The sequence below is a fragment of the Megalopta genalis genome, chromosome 9 (genome assembly GCF_051020955.1).
Source record: "Megalopta genalis isolate 19385.01 chromosome 9, iyMegGena1_principal, whole genome shotgun sequence".
Classification (NCBI taxonomy): domain Eukaryota; kingdom Metazoa; phylum Arthropoda; class Insecta; order Hymenoptera; family Halictidae; genus Megalopta; species Megalopta genalis.
The window spans coordinates 10771760-10795359 of record NC_135021.1 but is presented as its reverse complement, the minus strand read 5'-3'; the positions used below and the strand labels follow the sequence as shown (position 1 = coordinate 10795359).

General features: G+C 40.5%; 1 protein-coding gene across 9 annotated transcripts in view; it reads left to right on the top strand.

Moving 5' to 3' along the window:
- The window catches only part of mam (neurogenic protein mastermind), a 522803-nt gene extending 500594 nt beyond the window's left edge, over nt 1-22209 (top strand). For all 9 annotated transcript variants that reach the window (XM_076524424.1, XM_076524423.1, XM_076524422.1 and 6 more), the window contains 4 exons: nt 7692-7872; nt 13786-14088; nt 16146-16397; nt 19189-22209. In XM_076524424.1, the coding sequence (XP_076380539.1) occupies nt 7692-7872; nt 13786-14088; nt 16146-16397; nt 19189-19424 (972 nt within the window). In that variant the 3' untranslated portion in view covers nt 19425-22209. The remainder of the gene's footprint in view (nt 1-7691; nt 7873-13785; nt 14089-16145; nt 16398-19188) is intronic.
- Nucleotides 22210-23600: the final 1391 nt, after the last annotated feature.

The window sequence follows — 23600 nt, the reverse complement described above, 5'->3', positions numbered from 1 at the left end:
TGATCTATAATCTGTGCCAAGAGTTGGTCAAAATTTTATTCGAATCTTATTCTAATCGAGTAAAAATTTATCGGAATATGATTTTATTCGCATAAGAAAATACGGATTATAATCGATTTGAGTAAAAGTGGTAGAATATAAAGTGTTTTTCTTATAATTTATTGATTTATCGCTTCCATATTAACAAAATATAAAGACAACAGCAGTCAACAATTATTTGCATTATTATTCGAATAATTTTACAATCTCCATTCGAACAAAGAATTCCAATAATTCTTTATCAATAAATTATTAACAAAGGATTCCAATAATTCTTTATCAAGAAATTATTCGAACAAAGAGTTCCAATAATTCTTTATCAAGAAATTATTCGAATAAATAGATAGAATAATTTATGACGCTTCATAAATAATTGTTATTCATTCGGATAATTATCTAGATAAATATTTTTTCGAAATAATCCGAATATTCCCCAATTCTGATCTAGTTATTTCTATCAGAAGTGCATGCCTGCTGTCAATAATTCTACTGAAAAGCACTTCATTCGTTCAATCGAATACTGCCTTTAAAGTGAAGAAATTCGAATCAAAGAAAAATCACGATCTCTTCGACGAGCACTCCAATCGTGAATGAAAATTTCCGTCGTAATAGCAAGTTCAACATAATTGCATAAACACAGAATGCGCAACGAAGATAGCAGTAAATTCTTCTACAAATCAATTACCGCGCTCGAATAGTAGCCTCTTTATCCCGTTAATTCCGCCGCGTTCCGAAGTCAACCGAAGCCGACTGAATAAATTGCATTCATTAATTTTTTCGCCGGTAAGAAAATGGAGGCGCGTTGTCGGGCGGTTTCGCAAGAAGGCCGACGCTACTTTCAGGTCAATTTTATTAAAGAAGATTAATCGGTTGTGTAGCAGTCGTTTCGAATGCACTCGATAACGTCTCTCTATATTATGGCCGTCAGCGAGCACTCGATAAACGCTGAGAGCCGAGAGTCCCGTGAAAAAAGGAAAGAATTGTTCGAACAGAGTGCTCTAGGTATTTAGAAAATGGCAGCGGCGCGACGAGTGAATCATTCGAGTTAGATGAGTCGCGCTTCCTGTTTCATTTAAGACAGAAACGAATGATAGGTTTAATTTCCTGTGACCTCACCCCGCCATAAATGTAACGATGCGGCCGCTGCACTCTTTATTTCGATCGTTTTGTTCGCGGCACATCGCCGGTTCTTGTTTCGAAGAAATTCTTGTAGCAAAAATAGTAAATTACTTTCGCAGAAATCGTATCGAAGCTTGCAATTAACTCCGTACAGGATAGTTGATCGCTTTGAACACATTCTTTTTTGTGCATTTCGCGCTTATAAAGTTCGACACCGGCCCAGAAAATATTTGTCCACAGGATAACCAAACTAGAAACTACTTAAAACCAGCTGGAACCTATTTAAAATATAATTAAGTTGCAGCAGAGATTTAAAAAAAAATCGCGAATCGATTCGTGTCAAGTGAATACTGTTCAGAAAATTGATACATTTACATTTCGAGATACAAATTGGACCAGAAACGACGTTCGACAAAGAATTAAAGGGATATTGTATTGTAAATTGCATTTTTGTTCAACTTCTTATTTTTTCTCGCAACCTGTATTCTTCAAGAAAATGAAAAAAGAATCGATTTTTTCAGAGATTCGTACTAGAATAGACCTTTAAGTGTTTCATACATAATCTAGTGGTCTGATCACATTGAGATTATATTTAGTACTTTAAAACATACCCATCAGCAGAGGATTAAACTGAAAGTAGGTCAACCTTTTGTGGTACAAAGAATTCCATTTTCTTTCTGCCTCGCTTTAATTCAGTTATATCTTCATATGCAACTTTGCTAGACTATTGCTAGACTATTGCTAGATGTTAGACTATTTAGAACTGTTTAAAAATACTACAATTTTTCTTACGTACATGTAATTATGATGTTATTGACGATTATAATGTACATCGATGAAATAGATAACTATAAATGCATATGAATAATCATATGCATTATATAGATAAAAACAATGATGAACATCCTTGAAGAAAATGTTAAAAGGAAAATTCGATTTCTCTAAATATTAACACTAGAATGTTTTTTAAATTCGCATCTGCAATCTACATAAAGCGCACACGTTGCAACTGTTTGCTTTAGCAGCAAAGTTGCTATTGATACCAAAGTTGCAATTAACGGCAATGTTGTAATTAACGGCAAAGTTTCAATTCGGAGCAAAGTTGCTATTAACAGCAAAACTGCAATCAACAGTAAAGTTGCTATTGGTAGCAAAGCTACAATTAGCAGCAAAGTTGCAATTAACAGAAAAGTTTCAATTGAAAGCAAACTTGACATTAATAGCAGAATTGCAATTAACAGCAAAGCTGCAATTAATAGCAAAATTTCAATTATTTGCGAAGTTGCAATTAATAGCAAAGTTGATATTGACAGCAAAGCTACAATTAGCAGCAAAGTTGCAATTAATAACAAAGTTGCTATTAACAGCAAAGCTACAATTAGCAACTGAGTTGCAATTAACAGAAAAGTTTCAGTTCAGAGCAAAGTTGCAACTAACGTAAGTAACATAAGTAAAGTTGCTATTGCTAGCAAAATTACAATTAACAGCAAAGTTACAACTCAGAGTCAAATCGAAGAACCGTGCACGAAGGTTAAAAAGTTACCGACTCCTGTCGGTACCAATTTTCCAGTCACGATTAATCGACACACCCTCGATTTCAGGGGATCCGCAGTGCAAACGTTTAATTTCGACGATTTTCTCGGGGCACATCATAAACAACGATAAATAATGCTTCGCGGCGGAGAAAGTGGCGTGCAGATGATCGTCCTTTAGCTTCTAGACAGAGATCGATATCCATCGGCTCGACATCGGTATTAACGTCGCGCGGTCACGTTGCACACGATTTATTAACGAATGACTCAGTTATCATACAAGCATTGCTCTAACGACGTTAAGGTATCGGGCCGAGCTCTCCCGATCGTGCTCCAGTTACTAATTGTAGGTTTCGCGCAATTGGTTAGTCATCCCTCGTCACCGTCGACCTTCCACTCCTCGGTTCTCTCTTTTTAACGCGTCCTCCCTTGCGTGCGACCCGACCTAGTGCATTCTGGATCGCGAACGGAGCGCCAGTGCGTGGAAACCGCTTTCCCAGCTACGCCGACTGCAACTTGTGGATGGTAGGCCGGCTGCTATACTGTTCGCTCACGGAAATCAGCTCTTTTCGAACGACTTTCTGCGACAAATGCTGCTCTAAATGAAAACGTTCACGAACGTCGCGGTATACGATGTTGCAAGAAGCTCGTTTTCTTAGTATCACTTTTGCAATACGATGCAATTGGAATCCAGGATATTTAAATTGTTCTTTTATGCCTCTGTTCAAAGAACAGGCTGTCACAATTTATTTCAGACGAATGATTATGGTCTTTACATACACTTACCGACAAATGTTACGAAACATGTCGATCACATTCGAGTTATATTCGATACCTTAACAAATAAACCTCTCGTTAAATTATAAGTACATGCTATAGTGATGCATATAATACATTGCAGGCAATGTGTAGTTTAAATTTCATTTTTTTACAATTCTCTTCATGGTTTATTTCTTTCTTTTCTTTAATTTCTGTTTCATTTGTCATAAATAAAACACTGATACAATACGATATTACAATACCTATATTGTAGTAATGTAAGTAGTGTAATTTTTGTATGTAGTAGTATAATTTTCTTCTTAAAAAATAAATAATCTTAAATAATAAAGATAATAAAAGTACATAAACTAGTATAATAGTAAAACATGAAGAGAATTACAAAAAAAAATTAAATTAACATTGTCGTGGACGCAATACAAATCTTTATTCTACGTTAAAAAGGTTTACTACAAACAAGAATGTGCATCTGTGTAACAGGTTTCTTAACTTTTGTCGATGAGTGTATATAGGATAAAAAAAGTTGAAAAACGTTATTTTTTAATTCTTTTATCAATTTCAATTTTTGAGAACAATTCTTTAGCCATTATTTAGTAATATAATCCCCCCAACATCTCGAAAGAATTTCGATGGCTGGTCCAATTATTATACAAAATTATTATTCCGTTTTGAAAGGCGTTCGAATACTTTCTACGCCGACTGTAGACGTTGCAACATAGTTTGGATTATCGGATGGCTATAAAACAAGGACTCGTCCGAATTTCGTTCACTTAACGACGGCTCGTGCCAGCACGGAAGTTTTCGGCCACCGATGCACGTTGCACAAGCCTCCGCCCTCTCTCCTCCCTCGGTGCAGGCCCGGCGCAGTCCCGTTGCCCCCTCCTGCAGCGGCGGATTGCATTTCCACTTCCTGGTATTACGCGGCCGCAACGAAAGCCCGCGGAACGCGACGACAATGAAGACAACGGTGACGGAAGGCGAGCGTAGACACCGGCCGACCGTTTTCCTCGTTACCAACCGATACCTTCACCGTCTCTCCTGCGTTCTCTCTCCTGGCCTCTCACTCTCTCCTCCCCCCCTTCGCTCGCCATGTGACACCTCGCCGCTCTCTCCTCGCTCGAAATCTCCGATACGCGACTGCGGCGAATTTGCGATTTTGTCGCGGCGAAGCTCGTGCAAATAATAAGTGAATAAATTGAAAGAAAATAAATTAATGCACAAATAAAAAGATAAGTACTGTAAATAAAATAAGTAGGATGCTCAGTACTGACTATAGTCGATCAGAAAACTTAAAACTCGAATCTTTGATATATTGTATGTTGATAAGCATTTACATCACAATTTATTATGCTAATATTATTGTAGCTTTTTATCAGATTTTGATCACATAATTCCGATTTACCTTAATCGCAACAAGTCGGCTGCTGATCTTATGGGTTTATGGCAAAAATGAGTAGACGAAAAAGAGAACAGTGAAAATATCAGAATTTAAGAGTACTGTCGCGTCATTGTAAAATTGTTGAGATTATTCAACTATTAACTACCCGGTTTACTTTCATTGATATAGGAAATTTTTGTTTCTCGTAAAGATTTTCGCGGTCCAATAACACAGGACGAATATCGTATTAACTGAGTGGAAAATTCTAAAGTGCATTACCAAGTCGTAGGCACTTTTATAATTTCGTGCCACCTCATTTTCCCAGGGTAGATTGTCTCCGAGGAAAGCTGTAAATTTCCTCGGCTCGTCCGACGTCGAATGTAGATCTATCGACGCGTCTGATCATGAGTTGCCGCTTCTACTTCGCGTAGTCATGAATTTCAAATCTATCGCAGAAAGAAGTTTCGCGTCAGCCAACGTCATCAGGAAAGCAATCGAATATGAGACACCGATTTCCATATTACAAACTCGTGTTTTCTGCACTGGATCTGTCGGATTCTACAAACGATAGATAAATCGTCGATCGTAGAAAGATATTCAAGATATTCAAGCATCGTTTCGAAAATTTAGGCTGGTTCGTAGAAATAACCGGATTCCGGAATTTTAAATATTAATAAATTCCGGAATTGGGGGTAAATATGTACTTCTTCAAATAGTTCCAATAAATTAATAATAATAATTTCTTTTTGTAATTATAATAATGACAATAACAACACGAACAATAGTAATAATAAAATGATAACAACGGAAGAAACCCTTCGTTAATGATCAATTACGTAATTATATAAATATAATAAATAATTATAGTCACAGGATGTAGAAAGAAATAAGTGAGAGTAAAAAGAAGAAAGAAAGAAAAAGAAGTAATAGAATATGATATATACGATACGTTGAAAATTTTATGATAAAACTATAAACTTCTTCTGATTCGGCATATATCTCACTTAACAATTTTGTCATAAACGCAGAATATTCGTATCTCATAAATAACGAAACTGAATCGGCAAGTAAATTGCTCGGATCTCGCGGCATTTTATAGCAGCCGCTTCGCCGGTCAACGAATTAAAATAGCTGAAGAGAGTCGAATCGCTGGTGCAACATCAGAAAATTCCTAAAAAGGTCGCGGATTTTGCTGGAACAAGGAGAAATGCGTCGGTCAGTTGGGCTTGTAATCCCTTTAACCGTGCAATTATCTATTTAATGGATTATTTTCATGCCGGCGGATTTTTGTCCACTTAGATCGAGCATTCCGAGCGTCGCGTTGCGTCGTACGGCTCGCCGAGGTGTTTTTCCATTCCTCGGGCATGCAACCAGCGATTAGGCGAACGTCACCGCCCTCTTGCTCTCTCGCCGTGCCACCGATCCCGGTGAACGGAGGAAACTGACCATCCTCGGCATCGACACGTAGCAATTTCGCGCCGACGTTTTTCCCATTGATATCACGCTCTGGAGCGATATAGAAAGAGAGAGAGAGAGAGAGAGAGAGAGAGAGAGAGAGACGAGAGGGAGAGACTCCTTTGATCACGTACCCGCGGACGTGATCGAATTCCCGGATTCTTTAACGGCGAGAATGGATCGGCACCGATCGCTGTGATCCAGTTACGGAGCGCGATAAGAGCGTGTTCATTCGCACGGTGATTGGATACGGAGCCGGTCCTTGTGATTAGGCGAACGGGGAATCGCTCGCAGGAGCTGCCTCCGACGGATTAACCGATTCTGAAAGGATTTATGACGAGATTTTCTTCCCGTTTTTGTCCTCCAAATGGATAAAGTCCAACAGGCGATAGCCTTCTGGGAATTCTGCGAGATTCTCTGTGCAGATACGCTACTCCTTCACGTCTAGCTCTTCTAGACTGGAAAAAATATTTTTAGTTACTTTAATAGTGCGAGATAACAGCCGAATAATTTTGGAAATATTGAGTCAACCCATCGATTACAGTAAATTCCGAAAGATACATTCATTTTCAATCATTCGCTTCTTTCTTGACTGATTGAAAAAATAATATTTCTTCGATGGTGTGGTAAAATAGCGTAAAAATTTCGAAACGATTGCTCTAACTCGTTGGTTAAAATAAATTCCGAAAAATGGTTTAATTTCGACGGTATACGTTGCGTAGTATGAAACAAATTTCTTCTTCGTCGAGCAGCGTATAAATCACTATAACTTCTTATCATACAACTTTTTCTTACAAAAAAAATATTTCTACTTATTTCGATAGCGTAGTAAACTAGCGTAAAAATTTCAAAACGATTGCTCTAATCCATTGATTAAAATAAATTCCAAAGAATGGTTCATTTTCAATGGTATACGTTGCGTAGCATGGAACAAATTTTTTCTTCGTCCGGCAGCGTATAAGTCACTATAACTTCTTATCATACAATTCTTTCTTATAAAAAAAAATATTTCTAGGTACTCCGATAAGGTAGTAAATTAGCATAAAAATTTCGAAACGATTGATCTAACCCGTTGGTTAAAATAAATTCCGAAAGATGGTTTAATTTCGCTGATATACATCGCATGCCGCGAAACAAATTTTCTCTTGATACGTATAAGCTATTAATAATTGTTATACGTGCTGCTCTTTTCGACCAAAAAAAAATATTTCTGGTTACTTCGATAGTGTGATAAAGTAACCTAATAATTTTGAAGATATCGCTGTGACACATCGTTCGGAATAAATTCCGGCGACTCGTCGGTTCCCGTCGGTTCACGTCGGGCTGCCTCTTCAAGGATCGCCGGAGACGTTGGATCCGGAGTAATTGAAGTCCATTGTCTTGTTTTGCAGGTGATGCAGCAGCAACAGCACATGGCCGGCGGAATGGGAGGCGTGAGACCGCCGCCACCGGAATACAAAGCAGCGGCTCAGGCCCAAATGATGCACGCCGGTATCGGCATGGGTCAGCAGGCGAGGTTTCCCAACACCGGGCCTATGCGTAGGGTTACGCAACAACCGATGCCACCTTCAGGTTAGTACGGGACGCCGTTCGATACTGTACCACGTATTCGCTGCGATCCGGATATTTTTACTCGTCCGTAAGCACCGGGAGAATTGAAATTGTAATCCCGGGACTCATGGAATTTTCATGACCGAGCCGGTTGCTCCCCTTTTCGTTCGCCGGTAATGCACCGACTAATCGGTTAACAGTGAACGCTTCTAGGCGATATTAATCCTTACGCAAGCAGACGAGTGCAAACGTGTCTATCTTTTATCATCGGTGCTTGTCTCGAATGTTTTCGCCCCTCGAATGTTTTCATCCTCGATTGCATTCGGTTTTATCTTCGGTTTTATTACAGAGAATATTACAAACAATGTTACACAGAAAACACTATTTTGTATAAATTAAATTCTCTTCGCTTTTTCAGAGAATATTTTGTTTAATACATAGATTTCATTTGCATTGGGCAGAACTGTTTGTTAGTCAGCAAAGTTTGGCCGAGTTTTAAGCAATCTATGCGATATTTTGTTCCTTTTCCCCGTATCTTTCGATTAAAAATTGGTAGAACTTTCGACCGAATTTTCGACGATCTCTTTTAGACCTTTTAAACCGACGTTAATGAACATTTACTAGTCCCATCCGACTTGATTTCCCGCACCTCTCCGACCGCACGTGACAGAAATGAAGAATCGATCCCAGCAAAGATGTAATAAATTCCGGCATTCATCGAGTCTCGCCGCCAGGAGTCCTATAAAACCCTGAGAAATTGATAATGAACCCGGTAGAACGCGATCATGGCAGCGTAATAGTGCGATTAAAATCTTCATACTTTTTTAATCGGCTCTTTTCACGCCGCGATTCAACCAGGAAACGATGGAACGATATCAGAATCGCATTTACAGATCAGTTTAACGCTTTAACTACACCTGTCGTCAATCGACTTCGAAGCGTGAATTCTGCTTTATTGCCGGTCGCAATTATTCACGATACACGCGTGCCTGTAATTAAAAGGCTGCAGAAACATTCCAAACGAACAATGCTACAATTACGGCGATACGATTGTTATTAAACCGTGAATCTTTTAGCGAAATAAAAACAGTCCGCATCGATCGCGATTAATTGCACCGAAATTCATTCTTCTCCCATTAGTTTTAACGAATCTGACGGAGTAGCATAATTAAATTCCTCCGGAGCTTCGATCACCGTGCATTTTAACGTGCTCGAAGTTAGAACCGCTTAAAGTCTACAGTTTAATTATTCGAATTGTTAGCGGAATACGGCGAACGCAAGCGGATTACATATTCACGCTCGAAAATTTCAGACACCAGACAGACAGGTTGGTCGCTGTTTACGGCGAGCCGGAAACCGAGCAGGGTACCCGGCACTGTTTCGCCGTTTGCGTTAAAAGTACCGACGGTCCATCACTTTCATATGCGCTGGCCAGAGTCGAAAGGCACTCAGGCTAATGAGAACCCGACGCGCTGCTATCGATTCTTTCATCTTCCATCGGAAACGTACGCGCCTACGCAACGCGCTCGTCGATACCCGGCTCCGATTTCCCTCGCGTGACGAACTTACTTACAATCGGCGAACAACGATCGGATCTTGAGCAGACCGGACCATTGTTGCTCTAACTCGACAGATTAATGCGATATTGGCAACGTGACGACGACACGCATAATATTCATATTTACAATCATTTTTCAATCATCAATTTACCAGCATTTCCCAATCGTTAATTCACCAACATTTTTTAATTATAAATTTAGCAGTATTTTTCAATTATTAATTTGCCAGCATTTTTCAATTATTAATTTGCCAGCATTTTTCAATTATAAATTTACCAGCATTTCCAATCATTAATTCACCAGAATTTTTCAATCATTAATGTATCAGCATTTTTCAATCGTGAATTTACCAACATTTTCAATTACTAATTTGCCAGCATTTTTGAATTATAAATTTATCAGGATTTTTCAATCATGAATTTACCAGCATTTTTCAATCATGAATTTACCAGCATTTCCAATCATTAATTCACCAGAATTTTTCAATCGTTAATGTATCAGCATTTTTCAATCGTGAATTTACCAACATTTTCAATTACTAATTTGCCAGCATTTCTGAATTATAAATTTATCAGGATTTTTCAATCATGAATTTACCAGCATTTTCAATTATTAATTTGCTAGCATTTTTCAATTATTAATTTGCCAGCATTCTTCAATTATAAATTTATCAGGATTTTTCAATCATGAATTTACCAGCATTTCCAATCATTAATTAACCAGAATTTTTCAATCGTTAATGTATCAGCATTTTTCAATCATGAATTTACCAGCATTTTCAATTACTAATTTGCCAGCATTTTTCAATTATTAATTTGCCAGCATTTCTCAATCATTAATTCATCAACATTTTTCAAATATGAATTTATCATCATTTTTTAAAACATTTCACGTGTAATTACTTACTAAGATTTGTAAAATAACTCTCACGCTAATTTATTATAATTTCCCAATTTCATTAAGATTCGAAAAACGTAAGAACATTGAAAAAGTATCTAATTGATGTCACGGAACTTTACTTAGTAATTCTAATGCAATTAAACAAAATCCTTTAACGTTATGAAATTTATGCGCTTGCTAACTTGACAATCAACGCGTTAAGCGATGGTCGCACCTACAGAAATCCGTAAGATCGGTTAAATAACCGATAAATAATAAATATCAAGGCTCAATTGATATTTAAATTGAATTTCCTCGAAAACTAAATCTCCCACGCAATTTCGTTATTCCAGCCATACAATCTACCTGACCCAATTTTGTACCATGAATTATGAAACACCCTGTATTCAAAATATTTTCCCTAGTGGAAAACTCTCTTAAACTGCGTAAGCTCGATAGCGCGACGCTGGCGAACGGGAAGTTCGTTCCACGGGAAAGTACGTCGACTCGAAAAACGCGAACGCGATAACTTCGATCGTGCGTTCAGCAAAAGCCGCGAGCCGCGGGGATGTTGTTCATCGGGATAACCGCGATTATCGGAAATCGCGTGGCCGTGTAAAAAAAGCGACCGTCGAATAATCGCGGCAAGAGATTCGACTGCGGGGCGTCCGTTCGAGGGATGTTTACACACTTCTTAATCATCGGTTAGACAAGTATCCGGGGCAAATGAACCCGATCCCTTTCTTCCTCTCCTTCTCTTTGGATCCGCTCCAGATCGGGCCGAAAGAACATAAAACGGCGGGGGGACGGCCGGGGAACGGGGGACGGCGAGCCGGCTCGTAAATATCCTTATACACTTGTACGCCGCGCGAGAGAGACTTGTATCGATCTGCCCGGAGCCACTTTCATAAGATTCTATCCGAACGAAAATCCACACAGCGTTACCCGTGCTACGTTTCCAACGTGCATGCATCCCGGCCGCGTATCTGGCTGGCCTAAATGAAACGACGTCTCCTCGCGATCGATTACTATGCTCTTCGGCGAAATCGCGTGTCGGGGGAGAGACGCGGATTGTTTGCCCGTCGAAACGCGAGACGCGAACGTTTCCAAGCGTGTAGCGCACACGTTTTAGAAATTAAATTAACCCTTGGCACTCGAGTGGCGACTCTGGGGCGCCACTAAAAATTATTATACTATTTTTTAAAATAACGGTAACGGTATCAGACTCGTTTATATATATAAAAGACTGTTAAAATTGCAAGTTTTGTATTTGCCAATAAGCTTCCGTGTGCATAGATCGCAATAAATCATATAAAACGGAAACATTGTGGATCAGAAAATATGTTTAAAATATAATTAAAATAGCTTCGAGTGCAAAGGGTTAGATACAGTCGGGGACAAACATATGTGGACACTGTTTAGAACGGTATAACTTTTTTCAGACTGGTTTAACACGTTCCGTGCCGAGCTTTTTTTACTCGAATCTTCACACTTTGATATTTGACTAAAACTTGATGTATTACGTGCAATTATTAATTCTCGTACACATAACAACGTAACAAAAACTTATCAACGCCCATTCTTGCGGTGGAAATTGATTCTTCGGTTCTAAATTTCTTGTAAACAATTTGTTCAGTTCACTAAGTAAACATGCAAGCGTGTACCATCGATGGTACACGTGGCACGGAACGTGTTAAAATGACTTGAATCGTTTTTAGATGATTACTAGACTATGACCAAAATGCTTTTTTTTCCAATTTTGCTGTTACTTAAAATGGCGAAACGGATAAAAACAGAACAATGAACTTGTTTGAAAAATGTGGTTGTCTTGGATATTTCGAAAGAACTCGCACTACCACGGTGTTCGTTGTAATTCCAACGGCTTTTAGACATTTTTGTTATCGATTACGAAACACATTCGAACAGTTCTCTCCATTGATAACGTGTAAAATTAGCGATAAACGGCGAAATAATGTTAAACAGCGAAAACAAAAACATTCGAAAAACACGCGTCCCCTGTTTTAGCTCATAGATTACGGACACGAGTTCGCACGCACCCGAATAAACAACGAATAGAAACAATTCTAAAGAGAAATTTCATCTTTTAACACGTTGACTGCCACGCGTATTTACAACAAAATCTCCTACAGGCCACCCGTGCCGCTATAGGAAGCGTGCGCTGTTAATTCATATCTGTTTCTGTTCCTGCATGAACAGTTGGAATCTTTGCCGAGTACCGAATGGTATAACTTAACCCTTTGCACTCGAAGTTTTTTTTGAGTCATATTACCAGCAACTCGAAGCCATTTTAGTGAAAAGATCATATTCACATGTAAGTTCGTGATATAAGCATTAAAAGAAAAGTCATCGTTGTATGTTATTATTTTTTTAATTGTTTATGGATACAAACGTCATTTGTCACCAACAGCGAAACATTCTATAACTAATTTTTACGATTTGTTTTTGTTCTTATGTTAAAAACTGAAAATTATTTGCATTGTCTCCGTAGCGGAGCCCTCGAGTTTGAAGACAAATTTTAAATGGCTCCGCTCTGGAGCCCTCGAGTGCAAAGGGTTAACATCTCTGCCCTTATTTTTTTTCAATAATGAAAAGAGATCGGATTGCCCGGAAGGAGAAGCATAAATAAAATTACATCGTCAGATTCTGATTTGGATACTGATAAATATAATCTTAGTGATAATGAATGTTATGAAGATACTATTGACGAGATTTTACGAGAATTGGTCATGGAAGAAGAAAGAAATGTTGATGATACTGAGGAAGCTGCAGTTCAAATAAAAGATACGAAATGGACCGATCAGAGGCACGAGCAACTTTTTTGAAAAAACAAACAACTTTTTGTCCAAGCTGTCCTGATCAACCTCAACTTTGCAGAGAATGTTTTAATGTTATACACTGCGAATAATTTTTTTAATAAACCATTTTTATAAGAATTCAATAGTTTCATTACCTCCTGTAGAATATTTGTCGAAATATTTTCGGAAATCCTTTGTAAGTAGTCAAATCGGCGTCACCCGAATTACGGGTGACGTGGCCTGATGAGAACTTTTACTGTCACCCGAATACGGGTGACGCGGCAGTCAACGTGTTAAATATCGTTGAAACAAATAACTTTCTCGAAACATTTCTCACGAGATAAAATTCGTCGATGAAAAATGTACGGTTAACACGTTCCGTGCCACGTGTAACTGAACAAATTGTTTACAAGAAATTTAGAACCGAAGAATCAATTTCCACCGCAAGAATGGGCGTTGATAAGTTTTTGTTACGTTGTTATGTGTACGAGAATTAATAATTGCACGTAATACATCAAGTTTTAGTAACATATCAAAGTGTGAAGATTCGAGTAAAAAAAGCTCGGCACGGAACGTGTTAAAAATGACGTGCGAATATTTGAAGTAACGTAAATCGAAATGTGCTCGGATCTGACCGGAGCCGACCAACTAACATGATCGCTCTGTTTGGTGTGCCCCAGGTCCGATGATGAGGCCGCAAATGGCGCAGCAGCAGCAGCAGGCGTTGCACGCGGCCGGCGGCAACATGTACATGGGTGGCGGCGGCATGGCCGCCATCGGCGGAATGCATCAGATGCACCAGCGTCTCGGATATCCTAGGACTAACAATCAACGGCCGCCTAACGTGAGTGTCGGCCCGCCCGACGGCCTTGGGAATAGCATCGCGGGCCGCGGCGCCCAGCAGGAGTGGAGACATGTTCTGATGCAGCAGCAGGGCTTTCAGACGCAGATGCGATCGCAATTCAACCAGCAAGGTCATCAAGGTAAGCGTCTCTACGCGAGCGGGATGCGGCGAGAGTACATAGTATGTACGCCGTGCGTGTGCACCTAATCGCGCGACCGCTCGCTCCTCGTGCCACCGACGGGCGGGGTTCCGATCGTTAAATTTTCCTGCACCGCGGTAATCGTATAGGGTAGCGGGGCCATTTACCGTGGAATAGCTGGATCAATTACTGTGCCCGTTTTGCTCATTTTTCGAGCATAATTAACTTTGTATTCGTCGAGCTAGACGCGTGAAATTGTTTTTATTTAAATTCGATTAGTTATTTACTTAGGAAAATTGAACATGCAAAAGGCGGAAGTCTTTGAAATACCGCGACAAATTGTTTATGCTATTTGTATTACAGTAATTGGATCCTCTAGTCTAGTTTGAGATTACGTTATAATTGAAAGATCAAATCAATTCTGTCTTTTCATTTTTCTAAAGCAACACGCGTTAATCACGTGACAAGACTCTACAGGTTTAGTGTTAAGTGATATGTTTATAAGCCATACGAATTTTAAGTATAAAAATACTCGTACAATGGTATATTCTAATATAAAAATATCAATATATTTTACCATAGTTAACACAATTTGATCTTGCCGAGCATTTTAGTTCAATTTGCAACACATTCGTGTCTGAAAGCATACTAAACGTTTCCAAATCGCCATCACCTTTCGGTGAAAAATAATTATTGTATCGAACGACTTCGAAGTGGAAAGTGACCAACAAATAAAATTCGAAGCATTTATAGCAAAAATTGAGGAACGAAACGCAGAGTACTAAAGGCACGAGAAGAATTTAAAAATATTGTTGCATCGCTTTCACTTTATTAACATCATTAGAAGATGAAATATTTTCTTATTTAACTTCTGTTTTATGCAATGGATGAAGAACATTTTTCATTTGCATAAAGATTCGCAGTCTCGTCATATAATTCGGAATAGAATGAAAATATTGGATCACTTAGTAAATTATTAATAAACTCGAGTTTATCCACTTTATTTCATCATTGTTTGAAGAATATATCGAGCAAAGTTACAAGCAAATGCAACTGCACTCGTGTTTAAAAACATGGAAAATAATATTCCGACGGTATAATTAAATTAATTATTCAGTACCAACCCTTAGCGGACCAGAAGTGTTTCAAGTTTACACATCGTCGGGTCCAAGTTATTTTTCATACGAAGAAAAATTATGTGCTAAAGATTTTTATATCAAATACAGAAAAAAATATTTTATAAAAATGCATTCCTATGCAGAGTGCCCTAAAAATGTCTCGCAATCCGGAAATAGGGTTCCCGAGGTCATTTAAAGTAACTATTTCCTTTGCGAAAATTCAATCTGCAGCTTTGTTTTCGAGTTATTAACGAAAAACACTGACCAATGAGAGGCGAAGTCAGCGGCCGCGAGACTGCCGAGCCAATGAGCGTAACTGGGCTTCGTACGCTCGTTGGCCACCTCGCGCCAGTCGAGCTCGCCTCTTATTGGTCACTGTTTTTCGTCAATAACTCGTAAACGAAGCCGCGGATTGCATTTTCGCTAAGGAAAAAGTTACTTCAAATGACCTCAGCTACCCCTCATTTTCGGCTGTTAAAATAATTGTAGAACACCCTGTAGAAATTGCTGCCATCATTAGGTAAAACAAAAGACCACTCTTTTCTTTTACGATATAAAAATTGCTATTATTTCAAGGAGCTTAGATCGAGGTCAAATCATTAGAGCATTTACACCCTGTATTTTCATCAAAATTATCGTGCCTATTCTACCAAAGTTTCCTGCCTGGTTTTACAGTTTTATCGACTCTTACCGCATATATGACGAAATTGTACCGGTAAGGGTTGATGCACGTGATCGCATTCGTCGCTCTAAATCATAGACTCACGCAGTCCAAAGACAAAAGATCGAAGTCAGAGCGAAAGTTGTGTCGACAAGTGGAAGATTCTATGAGGAGGGAGTCGAGATCGATAAAAGATTCGAGAGGGAGTGAAACGAATTGAATATCGAGGGTCGGAGATCGATCGAAATTAAATCGTGTTACTTTGTTCGGTGTTGCAGGTGGGTTCGGAATGGGTGGCACGGGAGGAATGCAGATGAATGCCGCTCAGATGCAGCATCAACAGTTGATCCGCACCCAAAGTGGGGGCATTGCTGGCTCCGGGATGGGCAACACCACTCAGATGCAGCAGCTACTGTCGCAGCAACACCAGCAACAGACATTAGCGATGCAGCAGAGTAATAATCAGATGTCACTGCAGATGCAAATGTCGCAGTCTTCGTCGGTCAACTCGGTCAGCAGTACCGGCACCGGTGAGTTCTGGCTGTACACGCCTTTTTCGTCGATTCGTTTCTTTCCACGCTGATCCGATCGAATCGACGAAAATTAACGCGCGCTACCCGTTTGAAAATTCTTCCGTACCTTTTAATATTAATCTCTGCTGCTGCAACGTCTTGGAAGATGCCGACGAGGATATTGACGGAGGAGTCATTTTATTTTACTTGACAAAAACAAGAGAAATATGTTATGCTGATTTTTAACGATTTCAATGACAACAATGCAAAATAAAAATCGTTTTCATTAGTTACAAGATGGAGAAACTACATTGACATTTATTTCTATTCCTAACCATTCTAATGGAATTCAATCGGCAGTAACACAATGATATTTTGGAATTGTATAAATGATTCTACCATTTTTGAATAAATAAAAAATAAATCAAAATGGAATTTTTGATGTTATCGATTTTAGATATTCTGATGATTAAAAAAGTATTGTAAATTTACAAATATTTTGAATGTACTGTGAATGTTTCATCTTTTTTAAGTCATATTGTTATACACTAAATGACACTGTGTCAGGATGAATATTGTAAATCCTCGCACCTCAAATAGAGTCGTATCTGTCTGGACAATATGTTAAAACGTACATTTTTTAATAAATATATCCTCCTGAAAATACTCAATCTATTACATTTGCCTGCTGTCCTAGTGCTGTTCAATTATTTATTTATCGGGCAATACATACTCGAATCGCGTTAATTTTCCGACGAACCGACTTTACAGAGCGTTTTAAGGAAGCTGACGCGAACTTGATAGTAGATAACTTACGGACGATTACCTCGTCTTAATGTTTCGATAAGATATCCACACCAGCAGTTTCAAATCGTCGTAAATTCCTCCGATCCTACGTTATTAACACCGATTCTATCGAAACCCATCAATCGCATTTATATGAAGCGATTTCACGGATTAATTTAAATACGATTTCTACGGGTACTTTCGATGTTCGTTTCATGTACCACATGCACGCAATAAATTCGATACACTCGGATACCCAGCCACTGAAGTCTATCGAAATACCAATTAATATGTTTACCATTTCCAAATCGCTCCTCGGATTGTGTTTATCCCGGTTACTTTATTATTTAAAGTGCTCCGCGATGTTCGATCGCGAGGTATTCCGACCACCGAAGCACATTGTTCAGCGGAATTCGATTTCCATGAATTTTTGTTATACGGATATTTATGCGAAACATTACTTAATTCATACCGCAGCTTCGATCTATAACTTTGAACTATTCAAGTTTGTGTCAACTACTTTAAAAACCACCCTGTAGATTCGGGATATTTAAATATTTGTCGGTGATTATCGCATTGCGGATCTTTATGTTAACAAAAAATTGATAATATTAATAGTATCTTTTATTTGAACGCGCCAAGTGTATGCATCGGACTATCAATTATTCTTTATGTCAGATAAATCACTTATGGGTTACATTGATTTATAACTAAATTTTGAAACTCATTTTTATTGCAATGTATTTGAACGAACTAAATTTTATTAAAGAGTTAATTTATTCAAAGAGTTAAACTAGTACTTACAATGGTAAATTTGAACTTTCTAGTTTTAATTTCATTGATCAAATTATGTACTTGCACTTTGCGAATTTTTTATTCTTTTACAAATTAGCGATTCAAGCATTTCTTGAGCGATAGTGACGTTAAGTTAAAGGAACAAGAGTAACATCAAGTTAAAAAATTGCAACACGTTATTACAATTATCGACAATCTCATCTTCAATTTCTCTTCGGGAAGAGATTTTACAACAAGCGTCAGCAACCTATGATCCAAGGTTATAGATCACCAAGTTACCCATTTGACAATTTGACAATTATATTTGTCTTTACACTAATTAGTATCAGAATTTTGCATTTTTATGTTCAAAGGTCCAATGCGAAAGAAATTTTGGTTCTTACTTTCTTACTGATTGTAAAGAAAATAATTTTCTCAATAAAACTTATCTTACTGTATACTAAAACACTGTTTTAATGTGAAAATACTATTGAAACGTCTTCCTAATAGTCACATTTTGGTTGCTTTTGATCCTCGGTCAAAAGAGGTTGCCGACACCTCATTATTCTCTCAAATGACGACAATCAAAGATAGTAAAAGTGACGAAGAACAAAAATAAAGGTCCAACACCTTGCAGCACCATAGAAATCGTTCGTTTCCCATAAAGATCCGCAGTCTGATGTCTGTTAAGCCAAAACAAAATAAAATGTAGGGGAACAATTAATTTTTCAAATAATAAATAGACTATAAATAATTTTTATCTTCTTGTGTAATATAAAATTTGACAAAAAAAATTCTTCAAATAGTAAATAGACTATAAATAATTTTTATTTCCTAGTTTAGTACAGAATTTGACAAATAAACCTTTTGCAATACTAAATAGACTATAAATATTTTTATCTTCTCGTGTAATACAGAATTTGACAATCAAATTGTTTCAAAGAGCAGTTACACATGGCAAGCAGTTACACAATATATTTGAAGTGCTATTTACCAACTTAAATATTATAATAATTATATATATAACATAAATAATATATAATATATAATATAAATAATAAATAATATAATATGTATAATATATATTATTATAATAATTATGTAATATTAAATACAACTACTATTAAAAATTCTGTATCGCATGAGAAGATGAAAATATTTGCAGCCTCTTCGCTATTTGAAAAATCGTTTTTTCTTGAGCGGTGGTGAAAAGCGAGGAAGTCGAATGACACGATCGTTTAATTTCCAGGTTCTCCTCTGCACCCGCACCAGCAGTACGGAGCAGGTAGTCCAGGTGTGCGGAGCCTGCCACAGCAACAGCACGCGCAATCGTCGGTCACGACGACGGATCCGTCGGTGGCCGCGGCGGACTTCAGCCTCGAGTTCCTGGAGAACCTGCCAACCGGTGACACGTCGAACTTCAGCGCCCAGGAGCTCCTGAACTCGCTCGACTCGACGGCGAGCTTCAACCTCGATATTCTGTAAGGCCACGCCTCGCAGGCGGTCTATTCGGGATAATCGGATCCAGCTCTGGGCTCTGCTGGCTTCTTCGGGCCGGTCGGAAATCGGCGGCACGCAGGCCCAGAGGCCGGGGGATCGATCAGAATCGTTCCCCCGGCGGTGGACACCCTGCAGCGCGACATCCAGGTCGATTCGTGTTCGATCGGAGCTACCTTCCACGTTTGCTACCGCGCCTCGCCGTTTATCCCGTTTCCTTGGGCCACGGTGTGTCGCGCCGAGAACACCATAGAAAATTCGCCGAGATTTTTGTTCGATTCCCTTGGACAACGAAGCGTGTCACCGTGATCATTCTGGAAACACGAGCGACTTCGGCATGTAGATTTCAAAATCGAGGACGTTCGGAAAATACTGAGAGATGTCGCGCCTCGTGATGTAGAAGCAAGAATCGGTAGAGGTGTTGCCGGAGTCATCATGACGGACTCGAGGCACCGTTCTGGGATTAAGTTAGAGCCGAACCTACCGCTGCCGTTCGCTGTTGCCTTGTACCGTGTGATTTGCCAGATTGTAAAGATAGAAGGAGACTTGAATCGATTTTTCTGCACAGGTTGAATGGATTCAATCTTGCCGTTTTCGTAAGACAACCGAGGTAGGTTCACCGCTGCCGATAGACTGCGAAGCAGATCCGGGTCCGGTGGCCCTTGGAAAATTGGGAGAACGAGTCGAGGGAAACCGTTGCGTTTTAGATCGGTTCGCATGAAGCGATACGCGTTGCCGGCAAAGAGCAATGAGACGAGGACCGGCGTGTAGGAACGCGTCGGCCTTTAGATTATCGTTTAGACAACGCGTAGAACGCTGACGCGGTAGCAGAAGTGGACGTGGCGGATCCGATCGCGGACGAGGCGACGGCCGATCGCAGCCGATGATCGGCGCAGGGTGGCCCCGTCGAACCGGAAACGGCCGCGATCGAACGTGTAATATAGTTAACGAATAGTTAAAGCGAAAGTTCCGACCCACCCCATGAACCCTCTCGTTCACTGGCGCCTGGCGTCGTGCGGGGGCGGCTTTGCGACCGGTTCGACAAAACCGGTTTCGACGTATCTTCGCGTGCCCATCGGAGACCGGTCCTAGTGCATTTTCGGCAGCTAGTTTTTCACGGCTGGCGACCCCTTCTTTCTAGGCAATCACGTTTTTAGGTAAAATTGAATTGAACTTCTTAACGGTATACCGATCGAGGCGGAACAGGGGCGAGGATTCGAGGACACGGCGCGCGGTCGACCGTGTGGGAAATCAAGAGGACTACGGAGACGAGCAACCGGGAACCAGTGAGTCGCCGCAGGAATCGTACACCGTCCGATCGAACGTGTTTCGCGATGCTCGTTCGTCGAAGCAGGACCAAACCGTTCGTTTCTCCTAGATGGTGCTTCGTAAACGATCTTCACGAAGACCTTTTATCGACCGTTTTATGAGAAGAGCCGGAAAACGGGTCTCTCGCGTCGAATAAGCGAATTACTTTCGATGAACGCTGGAATCCGATGCAATTATTTTACGTTGCCGCGCACAGTTTCGATGCAGTGCTCGAACTGCATAAAGATCCGCAGCAAGAAATTGTCATCGGCTGCTGGAATTCTCGTTGGAATCGTAGATGCTACCGGATAGGTTTTATCTGCGATGTTTATGAAATCTTTATGCTGTTCTTTATGCACTTCTTTGTCCAGTTCTTTATGCAGTTCTTTATGCAGCTCTCCGCGCAGACATTTACGCGGTTCTGTAGGCAGTTCCATCGTGCATATATTTATGCAGATCACCGTTCCCCGCGTTCAATTGTACGAAATAAGAATTGTTTCTTTCACGCACTAAAAGTTAGCTAGCGGTGAATATAAACGTTTCGTTTCACGTCGGACCAGCTGCACGCGGCAGAAATGCATAAAGCGGAGACCCGCGCGGCCGGTTTTATCCGTCAAATGTATCTTCGTGCACGCGGTGTACAATTTTTGCTGCGACTCGCTGTCCGTCCTAGTCGAATGTCGCACAGTGATAGGCATCGTTGTAAGACCAACGCGACGGGAGACGAACGAAGGACGCTCTAAGGTCAACTTTCGAACCCTTCGGACGGTTGCGACGAAGTTGCCGCCGACATAGAGAACCGGTTCGATGTTTTTCGCCGACGATTGTTCTTGTTCTCACCTCCCCCAACCATAAAACAATGCTTTTCTGTTTCTTTCGTCGACGTTCCTTTCCCGATGATTGTTTCCTCCATCGTCGAGGAACCGCGGCCACCCACCGGAGGATCGATCAATTTTCCCGAGTGCACGCGTCGACGACACCCGCGCCGGTGACTTCGACGGGCACTCCCCGAGTCGCGAAACGACGAACTTCATCCCTCTTGATTTTTCACGGCGATCCGCGAACGCATTAGCCGAACGATCGGGATCAATCTGGGCACGCCCGCGGCTGAAAACCGCGCGTTATCGCGCCGGTCTCTCGGAACAGTTACCGGGAACACCACGATTCCGAACGATTGTCCCGAAGAATCGAAATTTCTAACCGCTCTGTCTACGTCTGTGCCGCTATCTTCATTCCGGTTTCCACGTCGGCGCCAATTCTGATACGATTCTTGCGTCGATTTCTTCATTTAAATATCGCAGCTGCGGATTACTACGATCCCTTGCAAATGTAACCGTTGGGGAGGAAGACACAGTGAAAATAGTCCGCGGGTCGTCCTCCGACATTGGAAACGATCGAAGCAGCTGCGTGATTATCTCGTTATATCGTTTATTATTTTTTAGTTAATAAAGGGAAGTATCGATTTCTTGTTGCCGATTTATACTTCATTTTACGTGTGTACTTATTAGCCGTAGACAATTCGTGAATTCCAAACTGATTTTATGGGCGTTCGAGTTTCGTCGACGAGGTGAAGGAGAGCTTGGGACAAATTTTAAGAAAGAAAATGAACAAGAATCGTCCTGGAACCGACAGGACAAACAGAAACAGATTTTGACCGGTTGCTGAAACGATTAGAATTTCGGTTCTTGGTAACAGTTCCTCGGGAGGAGAGGTTCTCTGGAACTGTTTCGATCGGATCCTTCCCGTAGAACAGTTCGACACGGATGTATTTTTCCGAGCACGCTGTCCGGATCTCTACGGACCAATCGGAGCCGCGATCTCGCTGTTGCGTTCGCGACAAGGTTCGACCGTGCGCGCACGCCTCCACCGGAAGGTTTGATTCAACAATGTTATAATAATGGCTAGAAACGTAGTGTATTTAACGATGCCGCGGACACGGCGTATTCTACAATTAAACAGAAAGTCAATTATGAGATATATATTCGATTCGATGAATACTGTGGCCTGGCGGGCCGTGGTTTTCGGCCCGATCGATCGGTCGCCTCGAGTAGGGTTCGCGTTTAACGGAAAGCGCAGAGAGCAGGAGAGAGAATGAACGTGAGAGAGAACGAAATTAACGAGCGATAGAGAGAGAGAGAGAGAGAGAGAGAGAGAGAGAAAATTCGAACGACAGAGAAGAGAACCCTTCCTAAGGACAACGGTGTTAGTGTTGCTACCCCGGGGACAAGTTAAAAGGACCCTGACTGTACATAAGTATACAAATTTAGAAGAGGAATTTCGAAACGATAAGTTCGCAAAGTTTAGCCGATTAAAATTAAGGACCCTATGGTATAGGTGAATATTATTAATGATAATAGTAATTGACGATAATGGTTGGTGCGAGCGAATGAGATCAGAGAGAGAGAGAGAGAGAGAGAGAGAGAGAGAGAGAGAGAGAGAGAAGTGGAGCGATTGATAACAGAGGATAGCAGATGTGGAGGCAGATATGAATGAGAACGCGTGGAAGCGAATGCAAGCTCGGCGATAGAGCACACTTCCTCGATCGAGCGTATTTATTCAGTTTAGTTCCGAGAATGTGCTCCGTCGCCTTGTCGAAGTTGCACACAAATAATCACGGTCAGGTGTGGACGCCCTTGTTTCCGGCATCGACGAATCGCTTCCGTTCACGTGACACTGTTCCAACCGCGAGAACCGGCTCGAAACGCGCGGGGAACGTCGGAGAAGCGACCCGAATCTGTTCAAGAATCGTAAAGCGATCTTCGTTGCTCGAGGTCGCCTCCCCACTCTCCCGGCCCCCCACCAAGCGTCCTCGGCAGAGGCGGAGCGACGGAGGAAAGTGGGCGGAGCCAGGAAACG